At 36.8% G+C, this 18938-nt stretch overlaps 1 protein-coding gene across 2 annotated transcripts; it reads right to left on the bottom strand.

Moving 5' to 3' along the window:
* Positions 1-2432: 2432 nt before the first annotated feature.
* Aduk (unc-51 like kinase 3 homolog Aduk) lies at positions 2433-18135 on the bottom strand. 2 transcript variants are annotated; one of them, XM_073090839.1, is made up of 13 exons: positions 17958-18135; positions 15920-16077; positions 14932-15016; positions 14129-14183; positions 13773-13860; positions 12251-12366; positions 10694-10791; positions 9614-9766; positions 8324-8481; positions 6793-6956; positions 4513-4637; positions 3689-3820; positions 2433-2869 (listed from the first exon to the last, which is right to left on the bottom strand). In XM_073090839.1, exons 1-13 carry the CDS (start codon positions 18042-18044, stop codon positions 2795-2797), a joined length of 1494 nt encoding a protein of 497 aa, XP_072946940.1. In that variant the 5' UTR covers positions 18045-18135; the 3' UTR covers positions 2433-2794. The 2 variants fall into 2 exon arrangements, with proteins under 2 accessions (XP_072946940.1, XP_072946941.1); XM_073090840.1 differs by lacking the exons at positions 2433-2869; positions 3689-3820 and having other exon boundaries at positions 6789-6956.
* Between the last annotated feature and the right edge of the window lie 803 nt (positions 18136-18938).

An 18938-nucleotide genomic window follows, 5' to 3' on the forward strand; every position in this document is an offset into this window, starting at 1 on the left:
ACACCAAATGTTTCGAGGTAATATAACTTTAGAGGAGGTTAAAATTCTTTTATAGCACTCTGTGACCTAAACCCGCATTTTAGCCACGCATTTCTGTGTCCAAAGTAGCCGATTTTTACACCGTACGAATATTAATACACTACCCTCACAGTTGAAAAAAATAAACATAGCTATGAACGTTTCATACTTTTAAATGCCATTTAAAAATTAAAAGTGAGTAATGAGTATTTTGTTTAAAGCTATAATTCTTTTAATATTTTATTTTGGACGTATTTATAAATGTTTTTGCCATTGTGTACATACTAAGCAATAGCATCACTATAAGACTAACTATTGGGCTTTATCGAATTTTATTGTTTGTTTTGACTGTGTTTGTTTTATTTTCGCTACACACCATAGTAGGAGATATTTAAATTAGGAATAGTTATCAAAATTAGCCATAATACTACTCCAGTAGAATCTCGACTAAGCGACCTATTTGTTGTCGTATTTGTGGCATTCGGATTATCGAAAATTTGGATAATTGAGTTTATGAAGAAAAGCTATTTAAACCGATTTAGGAAGGTGATGTTTTTCGACTATATGTTTGATACGTATGTATTTTTCATTCTTTGGCAAACTCAAACGACTTCATTAATTTTGATACATGATGTGTCGCTGAATTCGTCTAAATTGTGGCGATAACATAGGTTATATTTTTAGCAATCGGGTTTTTGTTTTTTATAGTAACTATTTTGTTGCGATTTGGCGACTTTCCGGAATTTAAATGCACAAGTCACACAAAATGTGGCTGATCTGTAAGGGTTATTACAAAGTTACTTGTTCACGTTTCACAATCCAAACAATCGCGAATATTTATAACTAAGGTGCGGATTATCGATTTTCTACTGTATCACTAGTATTAGTTATGTATTAGTACATTATGTGATTGCTTATCATATGTTTCTTTAATACGCCTGTATGTAGCCTAAATGGCTTGATAGATTTCGACGTATGTGTGGTGTTAGATTTGTCTTTATCACAAGTGCAGAATAATTACTAAATTTTCTAAATTTCAATGGTTTTGTTTGGGTCACATTTTTATTGTTTTTTTAGTTCATAATTTTTAGTTTCAATCATTTATAAGTTTCAAAATAATTATCATATTTTTTCATATTTCTTCACAAGTATAAGCGGGTTTATGTCACACGAGCTATAAAATAGTATACGATACTTGTGACAAAAGTAGCCTATTATCTGCACGGCGTTTAGCACCCTCGCTGCGCTCGGGCGCTAACTTCACGCCGTGCAAAAATAGGCTACTTTGGCCACGCGTATCGTAATGTACTATATAAGATTCATATTATCGTGCATCTCTTTCGCTCTAACGTGCGAGTGGGACACAAATACAGGTTCTGCCTACGTGCGAGTGAGATATAAAATATGACGTCAACATTCTGAGTTCCATGACAGATGGCGGATTATTAATTTACCTCTATTGCGTTCCGTTTTACGCAGTGTACATTATTATTTCAAAATTTTATAAAACATTTAAACATATTATTGCAATATTTCGATTTGACCTTAAATAATAATATTTATTGGATAACCAATAATATAATAATATGACGTCATAATAATATGACGTTTATTAAATTCCAATTGATGATTACTGGAATCGATGGCTTTTATTACCTAAACGATAAAATTACCCTGTTTTTATTATGCCCAAACATAAAGAGAACATAACATGAAGACTTCTTTCATAATATACATACAAAAATAAACAAATTATATTACGTATGTTTCTAATTAAAAACTGAAAACTTAACAATAACAACACAGTCTTGTATTAATAACAGTGAGTAGACTTTATGTTGTGACTTTTCGCCACTCGTCAAGAGATGGCACCACTAGTATTCTGAATCACGCTATTAAAGTTTTCTAAACAATACAGTTATGTGGATATAGTCCGCGTAAAACTGCTAGTCCGCTCGGAATATAGAAATGAATCGCGTCGCCATAGCAAATTATATGACTTGACCTGCTCGCAACAACTTCAGCGCGTACTAGCAATTTGGCGCGGACTATATTAGGCGTGAATATATTGATAATTCGACATACATATATAAATATGTTTATATACATTTATATATTTTGTAATCATAATAAGCATTAGGATTAGAAGATTGGCTAATTACCTTATTTATATGATAAATGATAATAATCATTACATATGTTTTTTATAACTTGGTGCGACCCTTCGTGATTCGACTCCCGCGGCACCACCGCCACACCTATTTCTGTTATAACAGCAGTGTAGCGCTGCTGTGTTTCAGTTTAAAGGGTGTGGTGTGGTAAGGGAGACAGACTTTTTCGAGGCGTTCCAGCTTAGTCCTCAGGGGTAGCGGCGCATCTGTGGCCGACCTTAAGTGGGAATATCTAACCCTATCTGGGATTGATTACAGATGTCCATGGGCGGCAGTAGCCACTTACCATCAGATGGACTGCATGCTCGTCTGCTACTTCTATATTATAAAAAAATAACATATTTTTTGAAGATGGTAAAACCCTTTGTGGTTCGACTCCGGCGGCACCACCGCCACACCTATTTCTGTTATAACAGCAGTGTTAGCGCTGCTGTGTATATAGAGTGTAATGTTTTTGCAAACACATTACCCTCCATAATAGCTTTAAAATAAACATAAAAAACAAGGCCATTCTTTTGTCGTGACACTCAAACAAGCGTACAAACATGTTTATAATATTATACAATAAAGGCATCATATGGCTTCCAAAGTTAATAATAATTCTACTAAGTAATTCTACACATATCACTTGAATTATCTTCGGATGCTTTCTGAGATTTTTCTGGAGTTGTGTCTTCTGCCTGCGAAAATAATAAATTATATAATCAAATGATACATAATGTTTTATTAAAACACATGTGTACGATTACAAACCAAAAATAGGTTAATAAACACGGCCTCTCGATCGAGGGGTCCGAAATTCAAATCCCAGGTACCTCTGATTTTTCAAAGTTATGTCCGTATTAGAAATTATTTAGCACTTGCTTAAACGGTAAAGGAAAACCTCGTAAGGGAACCAGCATAACTGAGATTTATAACAAAAATAACAAATCTCAAAGAAATGTAAAGTCTACCAATACGCACTTGTCCGTCGCGGTGGACGATGACCTAATCCTTCTCATTATGAGAGGAGACCCGTGCCCAGCTGTGATGGGTTGATGATGTTGATGATATACGATTACAAATTCAAATAATACATAATAAAATGTGTGTAAGATTAATTTGGTAATATGTTGCTATTTTTATATAACATTAGTGTTAGGCGCTGCTGTGTTCCGGTGTGAAGGGTGTGGTAAGAGATATACCTTTCCGAGGCGTTCCAGCTTAGTCCTCAGGGGTAGCGGCGCATCTGTGGCCGACTTTAGGCTAATGTCTAATTCTATTTACAGTTGATTTTTTGTATAATATAGAAGTAGTAGACAACATGCATTCCACCTGATGTTAAGTTACTGCCGTAAGGACATCTGTAATCAACCGCAGATAACATTCCTACCTGAGTTCGGCCACAGATGTGCCACTACCTCAAAGCTAGAACGCCTCGGATAAGTATGTCTCTTACCACACTTCAAACCAGAACTCAACCACTTGTTCTGAAGTAATTTTACTAAAGTTATACTTACATCATCCTTAGTATTCAGATAGGGCACGGGCGCTCGCCTGAGGAACCGCGCCAGGGCTCCGCGGGGCTTCGCCACTACCTGGGGCTCCTCTGACGAGTTTTTTGAGTCTCGTGATGTCGACGATTCTGGAGTCTGGTGAAGTTACAAATAATATTATAGTAAAAATAAATAAACTAACAAGGAAATTCGTTAATCCTGACGATCCTGATGAGGACGATGAGACGAGATTATAAAAATCGTGTATTGTCATCGGTTCTTGATAATTGTTCAAAATTTCGAATTAATCTGACTGTTCAAAGTGGGTAAAAATCTAGTTCAAAGATTCCGTTATATGACAGACATACATACAGTACCCTTACCAGGAGTTTTTACGTTTCGACAAATATAACTGTTTTGGTATTTGTTTACGTATTGGCACATACGATTTCCTAGTTCTGACACAATCCGCTAGGGGCGCTGATTGGAATTTGTATGGGCAAGCTAATAAAAGCGCGGTAAAAATACGCTTTCTACACTCACAGTCCCACACTAGGATTCCTTGTGTCGTAAGTGCTATGAACATACACATAGACAGACACCCAGACCCAGAACAGAATTCATCAGGGGTAGCGGCGCATCTGTGGCCGACCTCAGATAGGAATATCTGATCCTATCTGAGGTTGATTACAGATGTCCATACGGCAGTAGCTTACCATCAGGTGGACTGCATGCTCGTCTGCTACTCCATATTATAAAAAGAAAATCCTGGCTGCTGCATCCTAACTCAAAAGATAACTTAGTATTCCTCTATTAAATACAAATATACAAACAGATAGAGATCTTACCCCATTCATCCTCCTCTCCATCTCGATCTCATTGGACTGTTGTTCCCGGCACACACAGAATCCGTTCATACTCTGTTGTTGTGACAGACAGTTACACGGACATCTTTGGTTTCTTGGTGAGTTACCTGCAAATTAAACTTGTAATTAATAAAAAAATGTGAGCCGTCACGGGACGCCTGGCAGATGTGAAACATCGACATTATTTTGTAAAAGTAATATGCAGAAAAGAACATATTGTGATAGGAACTAAATATGTCATAATGATAAAATAAAATATTACGATTTTTTTCAGATAACGATGACTATTTATTTAATAAACATTTATTTTCATTAAATACAAAAATTTACGAATTTATTTCAAATCGTGACTACTTAATTATTGCCAAGTCGATTGCGCATGGCGACGCGTCGCCACACCGTACACACTACTGCATATAGACTGTATATACTGCATATATACCATCGTATAGCGTGAACGCCAGAAATCGGTTTTACGTGCGGCTATAGATGTTTCACATCCAAAGTATTTTTGAAAATCTTGTGTCTTGCGTCAGGATGCAGCAGCCAGGATACAGAAAAACCGCATTATGCACTTATTATACAGGGTGAATTTTTCAAATAGGCCTTCAGGGCCAAATCCGGAAATATAAGGATTAGCGAAAAATGCTGAAAGGAGTTACGATGCCGATTTTCGTAAAAACTAATAACCTAAAATAAACTTAAAAATTCCGTAATAACTAAGCTTTGAAGCAAGCAAAGCGAATGTTACAAATTTGGAATTAAATCTAACCTAAATTATAACTAACTATCCTAAGTGACTTGCTGGGGCGATGTTCAAAATATTTCAAATGTCTATCTATTACGGTTTAAAAGATAGAGCCCTGTGACAGACGGACAGACAGCGAAGTCTTTGTAATATCTATTTTTACCCTTTAGGTACGGAACCCTAAAAACGGCACCCTTTTACTAACCCTCTAATTCCTCTCCGTCTGTCACAGGGCTCTATCCCCGGAACCGTATTAGATAGATGTTGAAGATACATATATAAACTCAATGTAAATTAATTTACTTTTAAATATATTTATGTGTCACTCTTTGATTTGATCAGTCTGTCTGTCAAGTGTATGTATAATGTAGTGTACAGATTCCAAGTAATATATCGTGATTAATCCTGCATCATCATCAACCCATTGTTGTCTCACTGCTGGGCACGGGTCTCCCCTCAGAATGAGAAGGATTAGGTCATAGTCCACCGCGCTGGACAAGTGCGTATTGGTAGACTTCACATACCTTTGAGTTTTTTTTTATAAATCTCTCAGGTATGCAGGTTTCCTCACGATGTTTTCCTTCACCGTTTAAGCAAGTGATAATTAATTTCTAATACGCACATAAATTTGAAAATCAGAGGTGCGTGCCTGGGATTTGAACCTCGGACCCCTCGATCGAGAGGCCGTGTTCCTTAACCACTAGGCTATCACTGCTTAATCCTGCAAGTTCGTTTATATTATCCTATAACTCCTTCAATAGACACGTGATTTTTTTACAGAGCATGTATTATATAACGGTGGCTGCTATAACAACAAATACTAAAAATAAAACAAAGCATATAATCTATATATATAAAAATCAATTGCTGTTCAGTAGCCTCGCTAAAACTCGAGAACGGCTGGACCGATTTGGCTAATTTTAGTTTGGAACAATTTGTGGAAGTCCAGGGAAGGTTTAAAATAGACAGAAATAGAAATAAATTAGCAATTCCTAAACATAGATTATGTAAGGTGGCTAGATCTTTTATGGGCAACTGTATTCGCTACTACAATAAAATACCCGACCACATTTTGAATCTCACAGGAAAAAAGTTCAAACATGTCGTTAAACAAACGCTATGTAAAAAAGCGTACTATAAACTAAGTGATTATTTGACTGACAAAACGGTGTGGTCTGAATTAGCTCCAGCTCCACATGTACCATTAGGTTAAGTTAACATTGTCAAAAACATTTTTTTTTTAAAAGATGTGTGTTATGGAGTTTCTTTCGCCGCTTCTTCTCCATAACGAAACACCTTTTGAAGTGGTGGTAGTTGTATTGACATTCAAAAAGTTCTCTGTAAAGAACCTATTTTGAATAAAAAATTTTGATTGATTGATTGGTGAGGAAATATGAAATATATTTCATAAATAGATTCTGAGGCGGTACAAAGTTTGCCGGGTCAGCTAGTGTCTACTAAACCTATAACAGTTTCTTGAATTTTATTTCTTGATTTTTATAATATGTACCCACTAAAGTCATAGCTAGCCCCATCAACCCCCGACACACAGCAGCCCCCTCGCCGCGGGGGGGTGCTGGGGGGTCGGATCTCCTGGATCGCCTGGATCGTCTGGATCCCCTGCACCTGAGGAGGACCTTTCAGGAACGCCTTGATCTCTTCAGCTCGCTCCATGTATCTGAAATAAGAAATATAAAAAAGTTTGGAAAATCCAAAAGTGCACGACTCATAATTCTCAATTAATTATGAAATATATAAAAAAAAAAAAAAACTTAAGTCGTTCAAAATTAATTGCCGAAAAAACAGCTGTAGTAGGAAGAAGGTACTGCACAAGCGCCCCTGGTGGAATAGATGTACATAATATCTATAGATATACAGTCTTGTAGTTTTCGTTTTTTATTAATTGCAATTAAACGGCACTGAATTAATTAATCATTCGCATTCAGTGACCTACAATCGTCGATTAGAATTTAAAAAAAAATTAACTCAAATGATGGATTTTTTCACAAGTTACAGTGTTTTCAGGTTTCACACATGACGGACAGGAAAATTTTTTGACCTATTTTGGTGTTTTTTTCCAATTCTATTGCAGTAAATCAATTTTTAAAAAGTATGGAATTAATCTCCATTAAATTATCTCGACAATAGTATGCAAAATATCTTGATTCCGTGAACTATCAAGGCTATAATAATAAAAATAGCCGCCAAAATGAAGCGAAAAAAATTTTTCGATCGTAAAGCACTCTCTGATGCTTCGCATCATGAGTCGTGCAATAATATTACTGAAATAGGCAAAAGTAAAATATTTTAGTACTTTTTTCTTTGCCACAACTAAATAAGTATAGACCACATAAAACTGCTAGTCCGCTCTGAATATAGAAATGAATCGCGTCGCCATAGCAAGTTGTATGACTACACCTGCTCGCAACAACTTCAGAGCGGAGTAGCAGTTTGGCGCGGACTATACTAGTAATATTATCCAACAAAATTTACTATAGTAACTAATTCGGGACATAAGGCATTCTGGCTACAATATACCAAAAATCTCGGTACGTAATACTATTAACACATTTTGATCAATCTACTAATGAAACTACACGGGAACACGAGGCTAACTTACCCAATCAATAATAATAATACGTGTCAACAATTCAAACTTTGTAACTAATCTGGCACACATTGCATTCCTAGTTAAATCTATACGTAACTTAACAAACCTTCTCGAACAATCAATCGCCTATAATAACACTAGAACACAAGGCATTCCATATCTTTTTTTTTTAATTAAAATTACCAGAAAACTAGAAAACTGACACCATAACACATTACAATCAATATACTAATGAAACTACACGAGAACGCGAGGCATTCCAGCATAATTATTTTGTAAACTCACTCAACCGACACTACTGACACATTGCAACAAACCTACTTCTGGAACTCATCTGGCACACAAAGCATTCCGATTCCGATAAGTAATCAACCAAAGCACTCCACACACATCAATCCTCAGCTATAACTAATCCGGCACACACAGCGTCCCACCTGGTGAGCTTCGCGGAGAGAGCGCTCCGCCGCAGCGCGTCGGTCTCCGCCCCGACGGCCGGCAGCAGGAACCGCAGCCCCTCACTGTACGCGGATAGGGCTCCGCTGTAGGACCCGCGGGCGTCCAGCTCTATCGCACGCTTTATTAGACCTACTGCCTGTAATCAACAACCCTTTGTAGTTCGACTTCTAAATAGTCCGCGCCAAACTGTTAGTCCGCTCTGAAGTTGTTGCGAGCAGGTGTAGTCATACAATTTTTTCGTTTTTTTATATTATGGAGTGGCAAACGAGCATGCAGTCCACTTGATGGTAAATGGCTACTGCCGCTCATGGACATCTGTAATCGACTCCAGATAGGATCAGATATTCGTACCGGAGGTCGGCCACAGATGCGCCGCTACCCCTGAGGACTAAGCTGGAACACCTCGGAAAAGTCTATTCCGGGTTCGATCCCGTCCTGATAGATATCTGAATGATGAATTTAGGTATCTGTTCTGGGTCTGAGTGTTTGTGTATTTGTGTGTGTGTCCATGGCACCCACGATACAGGGAATCCTAATGTGGGACTGTAAGTGTAGAAAGGGTTTATTTAGCGTTTAAACATCGTAAGGAAACCTACACACCTAAGAGATCTTTAAAAAAATCTCAAAGGTATGTGAACCAATACGCAAGGGTCGCACGGTAATAATTACTTCATCATCATCTACTCATTACTGTCCCACTGCTGGGCACGGGTCTCCTCTCAGAATGAGAAGGATTAGGCCATAGTCCACCGCGCTGGACAAGTGCGTATTGGTAGACTTCACAAACCTTTGAAAACACTTTTTTTAAGAATTCTCAGGTGTACAGGTTCCCTAACGACGTTTTCCTTCTACGTTTAAGCAAGTGATAATTAACTTCTAATACGCACATAATTTTGAAAAATAATTATAGTTTAAAAACTAAAAACCACGCTAAATTCGCACAAGGAAAATCGTTAATCCTGATTCCTGGTAATCCTGATGAGGAGAATGGGATACAATTATTGAAATCGTGTATTGTCATCGGTTCTTCATAATTGTTCAAAATTTTAAATTAATCGGACCGTTCAAAGTGGGTAAAAATCGAGGTCAAAGAATCCGTTACATACATACATACATAGATACAACCCAAGCTAATAAAAGCGTGTTAGAAATCAGATGTGCGTGTCTGGGATTTGAACCTCGGACCCCTCGATCAAGAGGCCGCGTTTCTTAACTAGTTACCTTACCTACCTACCTACCTTACCTTACTTACTACCTTAGTAACTTACCTTATCATAATTCTCTTTATTGGGCATATGCTCCAAGTCTAAATACTCGTGGTTGAAGAACTCGTCATAGGATATTCTTTTATCCGGATCGTGTTGTAACAACCGGGTCAGTAGATCTAGACAACCAGGTGAAACCGATGCGTTTGGGGGTATCTGTGAAACAATTACAACATTTTATTCAAAATAGATTAAATAAGCTTAAAGCACCCCTGCCCCTTCCCTGAGGACTAAGCTGGAACGCCTCGGATAAGTATGGGATTGGTAAGGGAGATACATTGGAAGATAGTAGAACCCTCTGTGGTTCGACTCCGGCGGCACCACTGTCACACCTATTTCTGTTATAACAGCAGTGTTAAGCGCTGCTGTGTTCTGGTTTGAAGAAGTGGTAAGAGAGACATACTTTTCCGAGGCGTTCCAGCTTAGTCCTCAGGGGTAGCGGCGCATCTGTGGCCGACCTCAGGTAGGAATGTCTAATCCTATCTGGGGTTGATCACAGATGTCAAAGTGCGGTAGTAGCCTTACCATCAGGTGTACTACATACTCATCTATTACTCCTATATTATATTGAAAAAACAATCTTCAAACCGGAACACAGCAGCTAATTAAAATAAATACCTTCAAAGTCTCAAGCATGTAGCCTAGAATTTCTATTTTCGCTATGCAGACTAATATATTTATTTATTTACTAGTGGTGCCCGCGGCTTCGCCCGCATTTTAAAGAAATAATATGACATACATAAAACGGAAAATTTGTACCTGCATTGGAATGACAGTGGTGCCATCTGTCGAAAATTGGTCTTACCAACTCCCAAACCCTCGTGGGCTCTTGGACAACAACTTTGCTAAAGATCATCACTTGATCAAATGCATAGGTTCCGATTCTATAACTACTTACGAATTAAAAATTAATTTAAAAAAACCTTTTCCCACGGACTAAATTGTGAATCTAAACCATTCTAAAATCCCCTTGAACACACACAACAAATTTCATCAAAATCAGTCCAGTCGTTTAGGAGGAGTTCAGTGACATACACACGCACATAAGAAATATATATATAAAGATTGTTACTTATTACTTACTCGTATGGGATCCTGTCTTTGTATCTTGTCTACCAGCTGCTTGAAGGTCGCAGAGGAGTACGGCGCTTTACCGAACAAACACTCGTACATAATTACGCCTGGAGAGACAATATAACAATCAAATTAATTAACATTTCGATTCAATCTCTTCTTGTCTCTGTCACACTGTCTGTTTGTCACCTTTCATTCACTCTTACCTCTCCTTTCTTCACTTTGTATTATTGAAGTAAAAACTCAGGTATGCAGGTTTCCTCACGATGTTTTCCTTCACCGTTTAAGCAAGTGATAATTAATTTCTAATACGCACATAACTTTCCAAAAAGCAATTTAAAATACATACAACCGACTCTATGTCACTACAAAGTAAAAAATAATTGAAATAAATGTTGGTTTAGTACATATTTCTGAAGTCGGCGCTCATATTAGACACGCTGTTTACATCGTTATTCAACGGAATATATCACGTTCAACGAATATTCCAATCGGTTGAGGAGTTACATATTTTGTCTCCAGAACCCACTCTGATCCTCATCATTTTTAAATGGGACCAACTTGTAGAAAATGTACACATACGAAATTAAAGGCATTAAAATAGGTTCATAAACGGCGAAGTTACGGCTGTTACATTTACATGGGTGGAGGAGTTCCCTTCATTTTCTCCAGAACCCATCGATGGATCCTAACCATATTTAAATGGGACCAACTTCCAGCTCGTCTCTATACAATAAAAAAAGAATTATTAAAATCGGTCCACTAACGGCAGAGTAATTCGTGTACATACATAACAAAAAAGATACCGGCCGAATTGATAACCACCTCCTTTTTGAAGTCGGTTAAAAATTAGGCGTGCATAGGATTTAAACTTCGGACCCCTCGATCAAGAGGCCAAGTTTCTTAACCACTAGGCTATCACTGCGTTCAGTCATAAACTAATATATAAACGTTGTTCATGCCTATAATTGACATTTCGACAGTATTAAAAAATCAAAGAATAAATGATTTAAGAAAACAATATATTGAAAGGATTCTCAAAAATGACTCAGTTTAAAAAAAACACTAAGATTTATTATATTTTCAATTAAATAAAAGTATAAAATACTGCAGTCGGCCATCTTGTCTGAAACACTAATCGGGCGCGAATGACGTCATTTTTGGGTATGTCACTGAATCGCTCGAAAATTTGTATGGGATGTTCTAACGTGACGTCACCAACGGACGCCATGACACTCGCGAGCGTTTTCGCGCTTAATTCAAAATGGCTATAAACAAATGCTATTATTTTCGTTAATACTGAACTTATTACCGAAATAATACGATTTTTGTAATACGTTATAGAAGGCGTTTTCAAAATTTGTCATCATGCCTATTGGCACTCATACGAGCCTTATTATTATGAATAATACTATAGTGTACTACTAAGTACTATATAATGTATTGTGTGTTGGCATGTAAATAAATAACGACGACTCTGTTACTCCCTCTTCTTCCCTTCCTCTCTCCGTCTCCCTCACTCTTCACTGCCTCCCCCCTCAATCTACACCCCTCTCCCTCACTCACCAACACTCCACAGGTCCACCCTAGCGTCATACTTCCCAGCGATCATCTCTGGTGCCATGTACAGCGGAGATCCTCGTACTGATCTCATAGTTTCCTCTGACATGTGCTGAGCGAAACTGGAAAAGATATTTCATTTATATATTTATAACACGCTTTATATTACCTTCACTTGTATGTTTGTCAGTGAGTAGCTCCGTTTTTCAGTAAAAAGAGATCAACATACATCCTTATCTTACCCTGCATGTATGAAAGAATGAAATAGAATGCTTTTCTACTTTTAGTTGACTTTATCATAAAAGCGTGTTTTTAGTTTTTTTAACTATATTTATTTATTAAAGGTTCTCCAACGTAGCATACACTTATATAAACATTGAAAAAGTTAGATAAATAAGTCGTGTACCCACAATTGAGGCTGTTAGAACCAGAGTAGCTTAACTACAAATAAATAATAGTTTAAAAACTAAAAACCACGCTAAAATCGCACAAGTAAAATCGTTAATCTTGATTCCTGACGATCCTAATGAGGAAAATGGGATAAAGTTATTAAAATCATGTATTGTCATCGGTTCTCGATAATTGTTTATAAAATTTAAATTAATCAGACCGTTCAAAGTGGGTAAAAATCGAGTTCAAAGATTCCATTACATACATACATACAACCCCATACAACCCCAGCTAATAAAAGCGTGGTAAAACCGATTTATAATATGGAGAAAAGTAAAAGTGTATAGTCCGCTCTGAAGTTGTTGCGAGGAGGTGTAGTCATACATATTGCTATGGCGACGCGAATCATTACCACGCTTTTATTAGCTTGGGTTGTATGTATGTATGTATGTAACGGAATCTTTGAACTCGATTTTTACCCACTTTTAAAGGTCCGATTAATTTAAAATTTTGAACAATTATCAACAACCAATGACGATACACGATTTTAATACTTTTATCCCATTCTCCTCATCAAGATCGTCAGGAATCAAGATTAACGATTTTCCTTGTACGAACTTTAGCGTGGTTTTTAGTTTTTAAACTATTATTATTTTTATATTCAGAGCGCGCTACAAGTTTTATGTGGAGTATAACAATTTACGTCGTCATTAAACAAACGCTATGTAAAAAAGCGTACTATAAGCTAAATGATTATTTGACTGACAAAACGGTGTGGTCTGAAGTAGTTCCAGCTCCACGTGTACCATTAGGTTAAGTTTAACATTGTAAAAAGCATTTTTTTAAAAGATGTGTGTTTTGGAGTTTCTTTCGCCGCTTCTTCTCCATAACGAAACACCTTGTGAAGTGGTGGTAGTTGTATTGACATTCAAAAAGTGCTCTGTAAAGAGCCTATTTTGAATAAAAAAAAATGATTTGATTTGATACGTTTTTTGAATCAGTCTCTGAAAGAGACACTAACTCGTGCACTTGTATAGAAAACCTTGTTTTACATTTTTTGCGGTTTCAGTCTTCAGACTTGCGCTAACCGCGTGTGTTACAAGCCTTACATGAAATTTTACATGTATTTTCAACATACCCAAAGTCAGCTACCTTCAACATATATTTCCCATCAGAACCTTTGTGGAGTAAGAGGTTATGGGGCTTCAGATCCATATGTACCACTCCTGGAAAAATAGTTTAAAATACTCTTAGTCGAAACAAATTGACATAAAAGGAATTGTAAATATTTCTGAGGTAATATAGAACCTTTCTGTAGTAGGATTTCCTGTCGTGAGTGCCATGGACACACATAGACAAATACACAAACCCAGACCCAGGAACAGAAATATTAATTCATTCAGATATCTGTTTGACCGGGGATGGAACCTGGAGTTTTGCGCGTCAGACCAATCTAAACATATACGGATTAATTTTTACAAACATATTACATACCTTTCTCCCTTAAGAATTTAAGGGCAGATGCCAATTGTTGTAAGAAGTATAGTACCTGAAAATTTGAAATTGCATATATTTTAATATTGGCTTTATTTAGTAGAGGATTCCAATGTTATTTCAGGGTACTACTTTATCACATTTATCAAATATTACAAAAAATCTTTATTGCAATATAATTAATTCTGTTTATAATAAATTGTACTGAATAATTCCTGCAAAAAAATCTTGTAAATTGAATCCTGAAAATAAATAGATAAATAGATAGATAGAATATTCTTTATTGCACACTTCAATAGAACGGAACAATAATACACAATTATATATATCGGAGAAAACACGCTTAAGACATCAAAGGGACACGTCAGTCAGTAATTCAGTAATAATAAAATAAGTTATCACATTTAGTCGGTCAAGTATACAGCAAAATAACCATAGCGATCAAACGCGTTAATTAGGTAAACCGGCAGTTTCGCATCGGAGATGTGACCGGGTCCGTGTCTCACGAATATTCATTCATTCATTCATCATTCTCGAATACGACTCTGTCCGCATGGCGCACTATTTTTAAATAAAAGTGACGTCACGGCGTCTACCTGAGGTACAGATAATAAAATTTGCAATCTTAACAAACAACTATATCGATATCCACGACATATAAGTTAATTGTAGGCATATCTATATCTTCACGCAACCTATGCAAGGAAAAGTAAGGAGTATAGTGAGGAAAGTGGAAAATGTGTATGAAGTTGGAGAAGGAATACTCATTAATAAATAAATTATCATACTACTATGCACCTTACCTGCTTTTCTGGTACCCTTCCATATCTCTGTATATATTTTGAGAGATCTCCACCACAACAATATTCCATTATTATGTAGATATTTCTGTAAAATAGAATTATTGATTTAATTTATTTAAAAATCATACAATTTTTGTAATTAGATACAATCTGAATTATCCAAAAACTTGATAGTGGTAAAGCTCCTTGTTCTTCTACTCTGGAGGTAGGCGGTAGAACCCTTTGTAGTTCGACTCCGGCAGCACCACCGCCACACCTATTTCTGCCTAATAACAGCAGTGTTAGCGCTGCTGTGTTCCGGTTTGAAGGGTGCGGTGGGTGTGGTGTGGTAAGGGACACAGACTTTTCCGAGGCGTTCCAGCTTAGTCCTCAGGGGTAGCGGCGCATCTGTGGCCGACCTCAGGTAGGAATATCTAATCCTATCTGGGGTTGATTACAAATGTCTATGGGCGGCAGTAGCCACTTACCATCAGGTGGACTGCATGCTCGTCTGCTACTCCTATATTATAAAAAAGGCACCACAGCTATTTCTGCCTCGTAACAGCAGTGTAAGGCAGTATTCTAGTACATAGACTGTGGTAAGGGAGACATACTTTTCCGAGGCATTCCAGCTTAGTCCGCAGTGGCAGCAATACCATGGCCGACTACAGATAGGACTTTTAACTTATCTGGGGTAGCCACTTACCATTAGGTGGACTATATGCTTGTTTGTTACTCATATAAATAGTTTAAAAACTAAAAACCACACTAAAATCGCACAAAGAAAATCGTTAATCCTGATTCCTGATGATCATGATGAGGAGAGTGAGACAAAATTATTAAAATTGTGTATTGTCATTGATTTTTGATAAGTGTTCAAAATTTTAAATTAATCGGACCATTCAAAGTGGGTAAAAATCGAGTTCAAAGATTCCGTTACATACATACATACAGGTCAAGCTAATAAAAGGTAATAAAAATCTTAAGAAGTAGACCCTAACACACACACCTATCATCCCAGGTGAACTCCTTCATGTGCACAATGTGAGGGTGTGTGAGTGTCTTCAACAAGCGTATCTCGGTGACCAAGTTGTCCACAGCTGCCCCGGAGTGCTTTATCCTTGATTTATCTATACACTTCACTGCTACTATTGATCTTGCGCCAACCTGAAAATAACCATATTTTATTAAATAGAAGCAGTAATGGCCTAGTGGTTAAGAAACGCAGCCTCTCGATCGAGGGGTCCGAGGTTTAAATCCCAGGCACGCACCTCTGAGTTTCAAAGTTATGTGCATATTAGAAATTAATTATCACTTGCTAAACGGTGAAGGGAAACATCGTGAGGAAACCTGCATACCTGAGATTTAAAAAAAAGTTCTCAAAGGTATGTGAAGTCTACCAATACGCACTTGTCCAGCGCGGTGGACTATGACCTAATCCTTCTCATTCTGAGAGGAGACCCGTGCCCAGCAGTGAGACAGTAATGGGTTGATGATGATGATGAAGCAGTATTGGAGTATACAGCGTTGTTAATTCGCGGTGTAAGAGTCAGAGGAACGTATCTACATTTTGGTAATTTTACGGGAGAGCAAAAATAGTGTGACAATTCGCCGTTTCAAACTTTGCCAGCTGATTAATAGAGATTATATACAGTAATGATATTGTGATGACACAGTGATGATATTGTGGACACACAATAATCTATGATTAATAACGTATTTTTTGCAAATACATTCTAACTTAACATGATAATTAAAACTAATTTAACGGTACTCATAATACGTTATTCTGGTTCAGTTGAAAGTGGGTCTTACGTTGTTTGTTTTTTTGTAACTTGTGAAATATTGAATATAGCGTTACGTCGTTTTTCTATTTCATAAAAGACTACATTGTGAACCGTTTTGTGAAAAAAAAGTTTTTTATTTTTTGTAGATACGTTTATCTGACTCTTACACCGCGAATTATCATTGACATTAATAATTTTAGACAGTAGCATGGAATTCAGACAATTTAATATGTAAATGATATTCATTCAAAGATGTTATTTCTGTTGTAAATAAGTAAATATTATAATCTTCGTTTAAGTTAAAAATAGTATTAATCTATGATGATATGTATTGTTATAGGTTACTAAACTTTTTGGTAATGTTTTCTGAATTATTCTTTCTTGTAAAATATTTAAAGAAATAAAGATGTGTCTGGACTAAGAAAATAAGATTTTATTATTTAGAGTAATTCACGATCCTATATTTTAACAATTTGTTCTTTTTTATTGCTGATATTTGAAAAAGAAAAGCCAACTAGCAATAGGATAATAGTAGTAGTTGTCTATCTAGGTAGTGGTAGCGTACTGGCTAAGAAACTGGCTAAGAGACCACTCTTGATTGTGGGGTCCAGGGTTCAAATCCCAGTCATGCACCTCTGATATTTCAAAGTTATGTATGTATTAGAAATTAATTATCATTTGCTTTAACGGTGAAGGAAAACATTTTGAAGAAAACAGCATACCTGAGATTTAAAAAAAGTTCTCAAAGCTATGTGAAGTCTACCAATACGCACTTGGCCAGCGCGGTGGACTATGACCTAATCCTTCTGAGAGGAGACCCGTGCCCAGCAGTGTAGTAAAAATTAGATATCACTTGCTTAAAATGTTGCAGGAAAATATTGTAAGCAAACCTACATATGTAAGAGTTTTCTGAAAACCTTCTTATGGGTGGGGAAGACTACCAATCCACACTTGCTCAAGAATGGACTATGGTCTGAACCAAGAAGGCTTTAACACGAGACTCGTGTCCAGTAATGGGACAATATATATTTATTTTTTTATATAGGAGTAGCAGACGAGCATGCAGTCCACCTGATGGTAAGTGGCTACTGCCGCCCATGGACATCTATAATCAACCCCAGATATTCCTACCTGAGGTCGGCCACAGATGCGCCGCTACCCCTGAGGACTAAGCTGGAACGCCTGGGAAAAGTCTGTCTCAAAAATTTGATGATGGAAGGGCAATTGAGATAATAATCTTTATTTACACAGCAAACTTACCTTAGTATACGCCTTATACACTGTAGAGTAGCTCCCCGAACCTAGTTTCTCAGTCACAACATACCCTTCTATCCGGGGGAAGGACATTTTGACGAAAAATCTCGTAAAATTAAACAAAAATCATTTTTGCACAACGATCTCCCTAAAATTGAAACTTTTGTTACAGCTGTCTTGTCAAAATAAAGTTGAAGTTTGGATGACTTTGACGTAGGACGTCAAAAATGAATATTGTATTATTATTATTATTTAGTTTTATGTATTCGCCGAGTACAGACGAATACGGGGATGTGAAAATCTTACTGGTTTATATTCGGTAGTTGCTACTAAAACTGATCCGATCTGTACATAGAACAGAAAAAACAAGCTGTAATTCACATGTTGCCTGTGTAGAAAGATTTATATTCACCGAATATAAATAAACGGTTATTCTTGTTCATATTCGCAGACGAATTGTTTTGCTGTTAATTGGCGAAATGTTCGCCAAACACTGCTTGTTACTTAATGAATTTTATTTTTATTTTATATTTCAAAGCGTAATAACTTAGTAGTTTGAAGCTTAGTTACTTAATATGGTGGTTATATAACTGGTGTAGTTTAACCTGGGAGGTACCACCGTCACACCTATTTCTAGCGTGAAGCAGTTCTTGCTTTTCGATGGAAGAGTGTGGAAGCCAGCTAACTTACATATGAGGCGACGTTAGACCTTACGTGGCTCCAGGTAGAACCTGCCCAAATGGAGTTATACAGATGTCCATACAGCAGTGATCACTTACCACCAGTTGGATTACATGTTCATTTGTTATTTCAATAATTACATTAAAAATATATAAAAACACTAGCTGACCCGGCAAACGTTGTGTTGCCATATAAACAAAAAAATGTTAAGAGTGAACAACTTATCACTAGGGGTATGAAAAATAGATAGTAGCCGATTCTCAGACCGAATGCATACAAAATTTGGTGAAAATCGGTAAAGCCGTT

The sequence above is a fragment of the Epargyreus clarus genome, unplaced genomic scaffold, assembly GCF_041222505.1.
Source record: "Epargyreus clarus isolate Ecla_fem2 unplaced genomic scaffold, WU_Ecla_fem_2.2 ptg000033l, whole genome shotgun sequence".
Classification (NCBI taxonomy): Eukaryota; Metazoa; Arthropoda; class Insecta; order Lepidoptera; family Hesperiidae; genus Epargyreus; species Epargyreus clarus.

Bases quoted from the DNA above. Each gene is read 5' to 3' on its own strand.
- Aduk (XM_073090839.1), bottom strand. From the start codon at position 18,044: ATGTCCTTCCCCCGGATAGAAGGGTATGTTGTGACTGAGAAACTAGGT. The intron at 12,367-13,772 runs GTATGTTGAAAA...TATCTTTTCCAG, and splicing joins TTGAAGGTAGCTGACTTTGG to TTTCGCTCAGCACATGTCAG. The intron at 10,792-12,250 runs GTGAGTGAGGGA...TTGTCTCTCCAG, and splicing joins GGTGGACCTGTGGAGTGTTG to GCGTAATTATGTACGAGTGT.